Here is a 14,131-nt window from a genome sequence, read left to right on the forward strand (position 1 = left end):
AAAAAAAAAAGGAATTATGAAAAATAATGAAGTTGAACAAAAAGAAAGAGCAAAGGAACATGAGAGTAGACTTAGGGAACTCAGTAATTCCATCAAATGTAGTAACACTTGTATCATAGGAGACTCAGAAGAAGAGAGAGAAAAGGGAGCAGGTTTATTTGAGGAGATAAGAGCTGAAAACTTCTCTAACCTGAGGGAAAAAAGATATCCAAATTCAGGAGGCACACAGAACTCCCAACAAAATCAACAAAAGCAGGCCAACACCAAGACATACTGCAATTAAATTTGCAAAATATAATGATAAAGAAAAAATCCTAAAAGCATCAAGACAAAGGAAGTCCCTAACTACAAGGGAAGGCCCATAAGTTAGCAGCAGATCTCTCCACAGAAACCTGAGAAGCCAGAAGCCAGTGGCATGATATATTCAACATGCTGAATGGGAAAAATGTGCAGCAAATACTCTATCCAGCAAGGTTATCATTCAGAATAGGAGAGATAAAGCATTCCCCAGATGAACAAATGCTAAAGGACTTTGCAAACACTAAACCAACCCTGCAAAAAATATTAAAGGGGACTCTTTGAGTGGGAAGGAAAGACCAAAATGACAGACTAGAAAGGAACAGAGAAAATCTCCAGGAACAAATGACAAAACAAGTAATAAAATGGCACTAATATGTACCAATAATTATTCTGAATGTAATTGTACTAAATGCTCCAATCAAAAGACACAGGGTGTCAGAATGGATTAAAAAACAAGATCTATCTATATGCTGCCTACAAGAGACTCATTTTGGACCAAAGACACCAGCAGATTGGAAGTGAAAGGATAGAGAAACATTTATCATGCAAATGGACATCAAAAGAAAGCCAGAGTAACAATACTTACATCAAACTAGATTTTAAGCCAAAGACTGTAACAAGAGATGAAGAAGGGCACTATATCATAATAAAGGGGACTATCCAACAAGAAGACCTAACAACTGTAAATATTAATGCCTCTAATGTAGGAGCATCCAAATATATAAAACAATAACAAACATAAAAGAACTCATTGAGGGGCACTGGGTGGCTCAGTCATCAAGCTCTGCCTCTGGCTCAGGTCATGATCCCAGGGTCCTAGGATCGAGCCCCGCACTGGGCTCCCTGCTCAGCAGGAAGCCTGCTTCTCCCCCACTCCCCCTGCTTGTGTTCCCTCTCTCACTGTGTTTCTCTCTGTCAAATAAATAAGTAAAATCTTTTAAAAAAAGAATTCATTGATAATAATGTAATAATAGTAGGGGACTTTTAACGCCCCACTTACATCAAGGGACAGATCATCTAAGTAGAAAATCAACAGGGAAACACTGGCTTTGAATGACACACTGGACCAGACAGACTTAACAGATACATATTCAGAACATTTCATTCTAAAGTAGCAAAATATTATGTTCAAGTGTACATGGTACATTCTCCAGAAGAGATCACATACTAGGTCACAAATCAGGCTTCAATAAATAAGATTGAGATCATACCATGCATCTTTTCTGACTACAACGCTATGAAACTTCAAGTCCACCACAAGTAAAAATTTGGAAAGACCACAAATACACGGAGGTTAAAGAATGTGCTACTACAGAATGAATGGGTCAACCAGAAAATTAAAGGAGAAAAAAAAAATACAAGGAAACAAATAAAACTGAAAACACAATGGTCCAAAACACTGGGATAGAGCAAATGTAGTCATAAGAGGGAAGTATATAGCAATACAGGCCTAACCTAAAGAGGCAAGAAAAATCTCAAATAAACAACCTAACCTTATACCAAAAGGAGCTAGAAAAAGAACAACAAACAAAGCCTAAAGCCAGAAGAGGAAGGGAAATAATAAAGATTAGAGCAGAAAAATGATATAGAAACTAAAAACATAGAACTGATCAATGAAACCAGGAGCTGGTTCTCTGAAAAAATTAATAAAATTGATAAATACCTAGCCAGACTTAGCAAAAAGAAAAGAGAGAGGACCCAAATAAATAAAATCACAAATGAGAAAGGAAATATAACAACCAACACCACAGAAATACAAGCAATTATAACAGAACACTATGAAAAATTATATGCCAACAAATCAGACAACCTGGAAGAAATAAATTCCTAGAAACATATAAACTACCAAAACTAAAGCAATAAGAAACAGAAAACTTGAACAGACCAATCACCAGCAAAGAAACTGAATCAGTAATCAAAAGTCTAGGACCAGATGGCTTCCCAGGGGAGTTCTACTGAACATTTAAAGAATGGTTAATACCTATTCTTCTCAAACTACTCCAAAAAATAGAAATGGAAGAAAAACTTTCAAACTCATTCTATGAGGCCAGCCTTATCCCAGTTCCAAAACCAGATAAAGACTCCATTAAAAAAGAGAACTACAGGCTAATATCCCTGATGAACATGGATGCAAAAATCCTCAACACAATACTAGTAAATCAAATCCAACAGTACATTAAAAGGATTGTTCACCATGATCAAGTGGGATTTATTCCTGGGCTGCAAGAGTGGTTCAATATTCACAAATCTATCAATGTGATACACCACATTAATAAAAGAAAGGATAAGAATCATATGATCCTCTCAATAGATACAGAAAAGACATTTGACAAAGTACAACATCCATTCATGATAAAAACCCTCAACAGAGTAGGGATAGAGGGCACATACCTTAACATAATAAAGGCCATATATGAAAAAACCACAGCCAATATTATCTTCAATGGGGAAAAACTGAGAGCTTTCCCTCTACTGTCAGGAACAAGATAGGGATGTCTCTCACTACTGTTATTTAACACAGTACTAGAAGTCTTAGCCTCAGCAATAAGACAACAAAAAGGAATAAAAGGCATCCAAAATCAGCAAGGAAGAAGTCAAACTTTCACTATTTGCAGATGACATGGTACTCTATACAGAAAACCCAAAAGACTCCACCAAAAAACTGCTAGAACTGATACACAAATTCAGTAAAGCCTGGGATACAAATTCAATGTACAGAAATCTGTTGCATTTCTATACACCAATAATGAAGCAACAAAAAAGAGAAATCAACAAAAAAGAGGCATCAATCCCATTTATCAATGCACCAAAAATCATATGATACCTAGGAATAAATCTACCGAAGAGGTAAAAGATCTATACTCTGAACACTATAAAACACTTATGAAAGAAACTGAAGATGACACAAAGAAATATAAAGATATTCCATGCTCATGGATGGGAAGAACACATATTGCTAAAATGTCTATACTGCCCAAAGCAATCTACACATTTAATGCAATCCCTTTCAAAATACCAACAGCAGAGTTGGTATCTCGCTCTGTTCACAGAGCTAGAACAAACAATCCTAAAAACTGAAGATGACACAAAGAAATATAAAGATATTCCATGCTCATGGATGGAAAGAACACATATTGTTAAAATGTCTACACTGCCCAAAGCAATCTACACATTTAATGCAACCCCTATCAAAATACCAACAGCAGAGTTGGTATCTAGCTCTGCTCCCAGAGCTAGAACAATCCTAAAATCTGTATGGAACCACAAAAGACCCCAAATAGCCAAAGCAACACTGAAAAAGAAAAGCAAAGCTGAGGCATCACAATTCTGGACTTCAAGTTATATTACAAAGCTGCAGTCATCAAAACAGTATGGTACTGTCACAAAAACAGACACATAGATCAATGGAACAGAATACAAAACCCAGAAATGGACCCACAACTTTATGGTCAACTAATCTTCAACAAAGCAGGAAAGAATATCCAATGAAAAAAAACACATTTAACAAATGTTGTTGGGAAAACTGGACAGCAACATGCAGAAGAATGAGACTGGACCACCTTCTTACACCATATACAAAAATAAAAAATAAATTCAAAATGGATGAAAGACCTAAATGTGAGACCTGAAACCATCAAAATCCTAGAGGAGAACACAGGCAGCAACCTCCTTGACATCAGCTGGCAACTTCTTTCTAGATAATGTCTCCTGAGGCAAAGCATGAACTATTGGGACTTCATCAAAATAAAAACCTTTATACAGCAAAGGAAACAATCAACAAAATTCAAAGGCAACTTACGGAATGGGAGAAGATATTTGCAAATGACATATCTGATAAAGGGTTGGTATCCAATATATATAAAGAATGTATGAAATTCAACAGCCAAAAAATAAATAATCCAGTAAAAAAATGGGCAGAAGATGTGAATAGACATTTTTCCAAAGAAGACATCCAGATGGCCAACAGACACATGAAAAGATGCTCAACATCACTCATCATCAGGGAGATACAAATCAAAACTACAATGACATATCACTTCACACCTGTCAGAATGGCTAAAATTAACAACACAAGAAACAAAAGGTATTGGCGAGGATGTGGAGAAAAGGGAACCCTCTTACACTGTTGGTGGGAATACAAACTGGTACAGCCACTCTGGAAAACAGTATGGAGGTTCCTCAAAAATTTAAAAAATAGAACTACCCTATGACCCAGCAATTAAACTACTAGGTATTTACCCAAGGATACAAAAATACTGATTCAAAGGAGTACATGCATCCTGATGTTTATAGCAGCATTACCAACAATAGCCAAATTATAAAGAGCCCAAATGCCCACTGGCTGATGAATGGATGAAGATGTACAACGGAATATTACTCAGCCATCAAAAAGAATGAAATCTTGCCATTTTGCAATGACATGGATGGAGCTAGAGAGTATGCTCAGAGAAATAAGTCAGAGAAAGACAAGTACCATATGATTTCACTCAGGTGGAATTTCAGAAGGAAAAGAGATAAACATGGGGGGTTGGCGGGGTGAGGCAAAGCAGATAAGAGACTCTACTATAGAGAATAACCTGAGGGTTATTGGAAGGGAGGTGGGCAGTGGGATGGTTTAAATGGGTGGTGGGTATTAAGGAGGGCACTTGTAATGAGTACAAGGTGTTGTATGTAAGTGATCAATCACTAAATCCTACAACTGGGGCACCTGGGTGGCTCAGTCATTGAGCGTCTGCCTTCGGCTCAGGTCATGGTCCCAGGGTCCTGGGATCGAGCCCCGCATCGGGCTCCCTGCTCTGTGGGAAGCCTGCTTCTCCCTCTCCCACTCCCCCTGCTTGTGTTCCCTCTCTCACTGTGTCTCTCTCTGTCAAATAAATAAATAAAATCTTAATAAATAAATAAATAAATAAATTCTACAACTAAAACTAATATTACTCTGTATGTTAACTAACTGGAATTTAAATAAAAACTTAAAAAAAAAAGAAAGAAGGAGGTTAACAAGGAAAGAGGATGACAGCCCAGCTAAAAAGAATTTTTTAAAATAAATAAAATGGATTCTCCAAGAAACCTACCATCATGGGGTTTTATGCAAGTGTGTATGTGTATAGGTATATAGAAGTTAGGGGAACATAAACATGGATAGATATCTACAGACTTATAGAACTATTTCATGATAAACTTCTGAGGGAAAAGAAAAATATAGCAAAGTACTATGTATGGTGATTCAACTTCAGTAAAAACAAACTAAGCCCCTGAGTTATATAAATAAAGAGAAAGGGGTGCAAGGATACCCACTAGGCTATTAATATTAATTACATCAGGAAAAAAAAGTAGAAGAGATGATACTTTTTTATGTCTTTGTACTGTATTATTTCAATTGTTTCAATAAGTATATAGTAATGGCCTAAAATCATTTAAAATTTTTAACTTAAAATTATTAAAAAGCAAGATGGACAACAATTTAAAGCAATATCCCAGTTGTGTAAACTAAGGGATAATATTAGTATAATACATACAGATATATGTATATATATGCTAGACATGTCAGTTATGTTTTCTGATATGCCATAAACCCTGCTGAATGGCTGCCCTTCACTCACCTGTCACCATTCAACTGATACAGAAATAAGCAACTAAAAAAAAGTTGGATAATCATAAATACGCCAGTCACCTATGACATATTGATACATTAAAAAAAAAAAAAGCAGGATCAATCAAATGCCTCTCCTAGTAATTTTAACAATGAGTAATAAAAAAACAAGGTAGTTAACAACCAGGCACTAAGGCTTAAAAAAAATGCATAAATGTGCCACAAAGAAGTTAGGACTTGAGGAGTCTGGATAAAATGAAATTATGAGGAACAGAAACCATATACAAATAAGCAAGAGCTATAAATATAATAAAATAGAGAGAGAACAGGATAATTAGGACAGTGCAAAGACAAAAGAACATCCGGGGAGAGACTCATGAGAGTAAGAAATCATACTAACTCTAGAGGTGTTTCAGGGAAAAAATTATACAGAAACTGCAGATCCAGAAGAATGAATTAAAAGGTGCAGCAACTGGTTTCATGAATCTTTCTCTGATATCCAACCAAAAGGATAAGAAGTAAAGATTACTTTTCTATTTCATCTTCTAAAGATTCCTGAATTCTTCTTAAAGTATAATGTTCTTTCCATTTCAACTCAAATCCATAATTCAGTAAGTTCCCAGTCTAGAAGGCTAACATGCTCAACACACCCAGAAATTCAGGAAAAAATCAGACTTTAATGGTGAAAAAATAAGGTTATTAAGATGAATGAGAAAAGTAAATAATAGTGTAAAAGTCCTAGGATATCCCTTTTTAAGTCAATCAACAAGTATTATTTGAGCTCCCTGGGTATTTTTACTGTGTTTACAAACAAGTATACAAATAGCAAGTTTTCCTTCAAAAATGAAATCAATAAAGGTATATTTATCTAAGGAAGAAGATAAAGGAGGATGGAGTGCCATAGACAGAAGAGTGGAAAATGCAAGACAGAAGAATGCAAAATTAATTTACAGGATTAATAAGATAGACGTTTCATCTTCCACTACACATTTCAATATTGCTCCTGTGTAACCAAATCTCAAAAATATGAAAAGGCCATAAAGAAAAAAGCAAAAAAGAGTATGTAGCTAAAAAAAAGTAAATGGATCAGTACATTAACTGTTGTACCTATTCTACATGGAAAGGACTCAGAAAAATCGAATATTGGTATTATTTGCAGATCCTGAATCATCTAACCAACTGTTTCCCAAAAATACATTCCACAGAACTCTAGTCTCTCAAGATAGATGTGGAAAAAAGCAAATCAAATAACTATGGGGAACAACAACTATATCCAACACCTGCCCCAACTTAGAAGTTCACAATGCATATTACCATATTAAAGTTCTAAGAAAGTCCACAATAAAAAAACTGCTTAATACTTATTAACCCACTACTTTCCAAATTGATTTGACCTGGAAATACTATTTTCCTCTCAACATTTATCAGTATGCCATAAAACTTATGTTCTGTGAAACATAATCTAGACAGGCTAATGTAAATCTATGATAAAGCATAACAGTACCATTTGTTTTTCTTTCAATACTGTATTATAAAAAATTTCAAATATACAGAAAAACAGAAAGATGATCACAATGAACATTCAAATACTCTATACCGAGGTTCAATAGTTGTTAACATTTTGTCACATTTGCTTTGTCTTCCTCTTACTGTTATATATAATAGATGTAATTTATGATATATATAAAGAACAGCAGACACGCCATAAGAGATAGACAGATGTAGGTAAGCGGGTAGGCAGAAAGAGACAGCAGTGGGGGAGGTGGGGGAGAATGGCTGATTACTCATATAGTCTTGGTTATTTCTCTTCCTGAGATATAGCTAGTACTCATTTCTTGAGTTTCTATAATATGTAGCCTCTTAATAAATCTCTCTTTACTTAGAAGTTACTCACTGATATGAGGAATTCTTAATCTCAGGAAACAAACTGAGGGATGCTGGAGTGGTGGGGGGTGGGAGGGATGGGGTGGCTGGGTGATGGACATTGGGGAGGGTATGTGCTATGGTGAGCATTGTGAATTGTGTAAGACTGTTGAATCACAGACCAATACCTCTGAAACAAATAATACATTACATTTTTTTAAAAAAAGAAGATAGTAGGAAGGGTAAAATGAAGGGGGGGAAATTGGAGGGGGAGATGAACCATGAGAGACTATGGACTCTGAGAAACAAATTGAGGGTTCTAGAGGGGAGGGGGGTGGGGGGGATGGGTTAGCCTGGTGATGGGTATTAAAGAGGGCACGTATTGAATGGAGCACTGGGTGTTATATGCAAACAATGAATCACGGAACTCTACATCAAAAACTACTGATGTGGGGCGCCTGGGTGGCTCAGTTGGTTAAGCGACTGCCTTCGGCTCAGGTCATGGTCCTAGAGTCCCGGGATCGAGTCCCACATCGGGCTCCCTGCTCAGCGGGGAGTCTGCTTCTCCCTCTGACCCTCTTCCCTCTCGTGCTCTCTATCTCTCATTCTCTCCCTCTCAAATAAATAAAAAATCTAAAATAAATAAATAAATAAAATCTTAAAAAAAACCTTTTAAAAAAAAAACTACTGATGTAATGTATGGTGATTAACATAACATAATAAAATTTAAAAAAAAGAAAAAATTTCAACATCAAAATAAAAAGAAGTTACTCAAGTGAGTATTCCTTGCAAGAAAGTATTAAAAAAAAAGCATAACTAAATAAAAAAAAGAACTAAAAAATATTTAAGCCACCAATTTATACAAAATTAAAATCAAAATTAAATTAGTCTGCAGATCATATGCTTAAGCGTATAAACTAAAAACCAAACTAACGAAAGAATTTTGTTTCTCAACAAAGCAAGTTCTGGTAACACCCCCGGGATCTGCATATATTCAGATCAGATGTTTATACCAACTGTATTATACTATGTATCAATAACAGATGTTCCAGAATATTACTTCTAGATCACCAGAAAGAAAAGTGTTAACAAAAATTCATTACCCTGTTTAAAAATTTAAGACTGTATGTTTTTAAAAGATTTTTATTAAACACATCTAAAATTTTAAAATCCAGCATCAAAATGTTGCCAATTCTCTATCTGAAATCCTCACTTTTCAGGATTAGTGGGAAGATTTTTTTACTTCTATCAATAGCCTTAAAAAGTAAATCTCTTAGGGGCACCTGGGTGGCTCAGACAATTAACCATCTCAGGGTCCTGGGATCAGGCCCGCATCCGGGCTCCCTGCTCAGTGGGTTTGCTTCTCCCTCTCCCTTTGCCTCCGCCCCTCCCCCTGCTCATGCTCATGCACGTGCGCGCACTCTCTCTCTCTCTCTCAAATAAATAAATAAAATCATTTTTTAAAAAGTAAATCTTTTAATGAAGGGGAGTAAGTCGGAGGGGGAGACGAACCATGAGAGATGATGGACTCTGAAAAACAAACTGAGGGTTCTAGAGAGGAGGGGGGTGGGGGGATGGGTTAGCCTGGTGATGGGTATTAAAGAGGGCACGTACTGCATGGAGCACTGGGTGTTATGCACAAACAATGAATCATGGAACACTACATCAAGAACTAATGATGTAATGTATGGTGATTAACATAACAATAAAAAATTATTGAAAAAAAAGTAAATCTTTTAAATCACCTATGATGGTTTTTTAATTAAAGAATAAACAAGTTCTCACAATCATCTAATACACAAAAGGTTAGCCTTCTGAGTTTAGATATACAAAACAATCCCTATTAAAGAATCTTATAAACTCTTTGAATATTAAAGGGATTATAATAATTAACAAGTTTATAAATACTTGATAAAATAACAAAATAATAAAGTTTCTTTTTTTTTTTTTAAAGATTTTATTTATTTATTTGAGAGAGACAGAGACAGAGACAGCGAGAGCAGGAACACAAGCAGCAGGAGTGGGAGAGGGAGAAGCAGGCTTCCCGCTGAGGAGGAAGCCCGATGTGGGACTCGATCCCAGGACTCTGGGATCATGACCTGAGCTGAAGGCAGATGCTTAACGACTGAGCCACCCAGGTGCCCATAAACAGTTTCAAAAAGCATAAAATTAGGGGCGCCTGGGTAGCTCAGATGGTTGAGCGTCTGCCTTCAGCTCAGGTCGTGATCCCAGGGTCCTGGGATCGAGCCCCACATCGGGCTCCTGGCTTGGCGGGGAGCCTACTTCTCCCTCTCCCTCTGCCTCTCTCCCTGCTCATGCTTTCTCTTCTCTCTCTCTATCTCTGTGTCTCAAATGAATAAATAAAATTCTTTAAAAAAAAAAAAAAGCAGTCCAAGCTAAGACAAGATGCTTTAAAAAAAAAAAAAAAAAAGCATAAAATTAGTATAGGATTTCCCTTAAGTCTTAAGATGAACTATGGAAAATGAGAAAATATTATTTTTAAAGATTTTTTTTTTTTTTTTTTTGAGAGAGAGAGAGAGCACAAGCACAGGGAGCGGCAGGCAGAGGCAGAGGGAGAAGCAGGCTCCCCACTCAGCAGGGAGCCCAATGTGGGGCTGGATCCCAGGACCGGGGATCACGACCTGAGCCAAAGGCAGACGCCCAACTGTCTGAGCCACCCAGGCGCCCAAGAAAATATTATTTTTAATATACTGAATCCTAACTCAATTAGCAAATAAAATAATCATGTAAATTTTGAAAAACTCAAAAAACAATATTCATTTTAAAAATTTTTAACTAAATTTGAAATTACATAAGTAAAGTTAAACATAAGAAACGAAATATTTACTAACCTTTATTTCCTAACATCACAGCAAGATGTAAAGGAGTGTTTCCTAAAATTAAAAAAATAAATAAATTAGTATAAAAACATAGGAAATTTTATTTAAAAGTGGTTTTATTTCCTTCAGAAATTTCACTGACAGATTTTAAGCAAAAATAATGTGACTGCAAAATTATCTTGCTAATATGGCAAATTCAAAGTCAGAGGATGCCATGGTTTCTAAACACTTCTACTCCCCACCCTTCATCGCCCACCAAATAAAGGATACCAGTTTGCTTTCAAGATACCTTCTTCCAATTAATTTCACAGACTCCTTTGCTACTAATTTCTTTATCATATCATTCTTTGTTCATTCAGCAAACAATTCAAATACCTATTATATACTCATCTTTGGGGACAGATATCAAAAACACCCAATCCCAGTCCTCAAGTTGTTCAGAAGTCTTCTGTTAGAGACTGATATAAAAATAAAGAATTGCTATTGTTATTTATTAGAATAAAAGAGAGTATAACATGATAATGGAACACAAAACAGAGCTCCTAATTTTGCCTGTGCAAACAGAATTAACTAATGAAGAGGGATCAGATTGAAATGAGTCTTGAAGAAAGGGTTAGAAATTTATAGGCAAACAAAGCAACACTGACTAGTATTCTATGTTAAAAACAATTCCCCCAAATTACATTAAAATGCAAGAACAGTTTATATTTAGGAAACAAACAAATGTTTATGACTAGTGGGGGTAAACAGAATAGTAAATAATGAAATTGGCAAGATGAGCAAAAGATAAATTAATGATGATTATAGGCTATGCTATGAAGTTTGGACTATATCCTATTAATTGAAGTTATATAATGATTAATTTAATTTCAAAATGATACCCTAAGCCACACTAGTAGCCTAAAAACATCAATTATAAAAGAAAGCAAACCTATAATTTTTAAAAAGTTACTGAATAAATTTATGTATACTAATTTTCAGATATTAGCATTTTTACAGAAGGCACCACATAAACAATTTTTGCCAATAAAATGAGCTGCACACTTATCAAAAAATCATATGCAGGATAAAACAAGATTTTTTTAAATGTTTTTTTATTTATTTATTCATGAGAGTCACAGAGAAAAGATTTGACTACTTTTTTAAAAAACCTTATGTATGATCGACCCCAATCTCTTAACTTGACAAAACTGCCAAAATGGTTAACACACACAGACAAAATCTTTTGCTTGATAAAAGCTCAATGGAATATGAATTGCTGGCTGTAAATACAGCAAGATAGTATTTTGTGCAAAATTTAGAAGCTAAATAAATAAAGAAAATTAAATTTTCTCTGTAATTTTACAAAACAAAAAACCTGGACTACAATAAATTTTTCTGTCTTAACTATTAGGAACAACAACAACAAGAAGACAGATTTGGGGACATAATTCATAATTATGTTTTTCCGAAATAAGATTTCCCTTAGCGACTAGGCCATATACTCCCCAGTTTTCATACCTCATAACGAATTCTAGTTGAGATATGCAAACTTTGCTAATAATCATACATTGAAGCATGTCCCCAGAAAAGAGGTTTTGCTCACATTATGATTGAAGTAAACTTCACTAGTTGCCAAGTTATTGGTATAAACTATTTTCCAAAAAGTCAAACTTCAATTCTCCAAATATTTCAGACTCTTTAGGGAGCTAGGTATCTTCTTTTATGCTGCTATCTAGTCCTACAAGTTTATATTTTTATCTTATAGAGTCAATATTCATTTAGAAATATTTACTTAACCATTTTTGTTGCTCTTCATTCCTTCCTTCATTTCTAATCTTCCATCAGAATCATTTTTCTTCTACCCAAAACAAATCCTTCAAGATTACCTTTTGTGAAGGTTTAAGTGAATTCCCTCAGGTTTTTGTGTGTAAATGTGTATTCGACTTCAATCTTGAAGAATACCGTACTGAGTATTTTTTATCAATATAATTATTGATATTACTAATATTGATATATTTTATCAATATAATTATTGATTGGCTATTATTTTTCCCGTGCACTCTATGTGGTCTTATGATCTCCTTTTTTTGCTGAGAAGCCAGCCATAGGACTTTCTACTCCTCCTTTGAAAGTAATGTGACATGTCTGGCTACATTTGTTTTGTTTTGTTTAAATTATCAGCCATTTCACTCCAACGTGGATTCCTTTTTTTATTCTGCTTGGGTTGGACTTCTTGAATCTCCGAATCAGTTCTTTCAACAATTTTGTAAAACTCTCAGCAAGTATCTTTCCAAATATTGTCTTAGCTCCATTTCCTCTCTTCTCTCCTGGGGTTCAATTAAAGTAGAACTTGTCACCCTTTCTATTTTTTTTAAATTTCTTTCCCTTTCCATTTTCATTATAGATATATTCTTCTAACCTATTTCCAAGATCATGAATTCTGTCTTCTTCAGGGTCTAAACCTGTTAGTAAACCTATTTATTTAGTTTTGAATTTCAGCTATTATACTTTTCCATTTGAGAATTTCTATTTGGTTCATTTTCAAATACATGATTTCAATTTTTATTATTTCCAGTTCTCCACTAAAATATTCAAACTTTTCTCTTATCCCCCAAGAACAAAATAAACATTGTTATTTAAAGCCTCTAATAGTAATTACAATAAATGAAGCTCTGATTTTTTTTTTTTTCCACCCCTGGTTCTCACTCATGTTGTTCAGTTTCCTTAGAGTGCTGGTCATCTTTAATTATATACTGGATATAGTATTTAATGAGCTCTCTATATAAAAATTTTGAAGCCTAAGAAACAAATCCTCCAGGTACTTTCATTTGCTTTTGACATATGGCTGGGGGTACTAGACTTCATTAATCCAGGGACTGACAATTTTTTTGACCCTCACAAATGACTCAAAGCTGTACTCCAGCCTCCATCAGAGCTGATTTACTTTTTGTTCACTCTTATTCCTAAGGTGTAGCTCTTTTAAGTTACCAGCCCAAACAGCAGAGTGTTTAAGAGATATCCCACACTTGGTAGGCCCTGACCTCCATCTTTTGTCCTCTTAGCTCAGTGAGGCTGTCAAAAGTGCTGCTCAGCCTCTCCACTACTTCTTTTGGCTTTGCAAAAGCTACTGGGGCAAAATAACTTAAAATGCGAGTCTCAAATTTTTGGATTTCCATCTTCTGCCAGATCTTGGCCCAGTAATTCCTTCCTACCTCATTAAATCTACAATGCCCTTAAAGTTGAATATTTTATTCTTATTTGCTTCTAAAGAAGACTAGTCCTAATAATCTAGTCTATCATTACTACAGGCAGAAATTCTACTTCGTTCTTTTTAACTTTTCTCCATATCTGTAATTCTGTGCCTTCTCTTCGTTGGTACTGTTACTGCATAAAGATAATTTTATGAGCACTATTGATCATAACTTGTATCGAAATATAATTACTCTCTTAGTGCTTTTAAATCATTCTTACCTGAAGTTCAATTTTATCAGTAATGAATCTTGCCATTCGTATTTTTTTATCATTAACTCAACAACAAATTTTCAATTTTTCCCAA

The 14,131-nt window shown here is 35.0% G+C and overlaps 1 protein-coding gene across 5 annotated transcripts in view; it reads right to left on the reverse strand.

The window, feature by feature from the left end:
- The window catches only part of ANKRD13C (ankyrin repeat domain 13C), an 88,782-nt gene that overhangs the window by 58,768 nt on the left and 15,883 nt on the right, over nucleotides 1–14,131 (reverse strand). For all 5 annotated transcript variants that reach the window (XM_027613663.1, XM_027613655.1, XM_027613647.1 and 2 more), the window contains exon 2: nucleotides 10,606–10,647. In XM_027613663.1, coding sequence (XP_027469464.1) covers nucleotides 10,606–10,647 — 42 coding nt within the window. The remainder of the gene's footprint in view (nucleotides 1–10,605; nucleotides 10,648–14,131) is intronic.

This window comes from Zalophus californianus, chromosome 4 (genome assembly GCF_009762305.2).
Source record: "Zalophus californianus isolate mZalCal1 chromosome 4, mZalCal1.pri.v2, whole genome shotgun sequence".
Classification (NCBI taxonomy): domain Eukaryota; kingdom Metazoa; phylum Chordata; class Mammalia; order Carnivora; family Otariidae; genus Zalophus; species Zalophus californianus.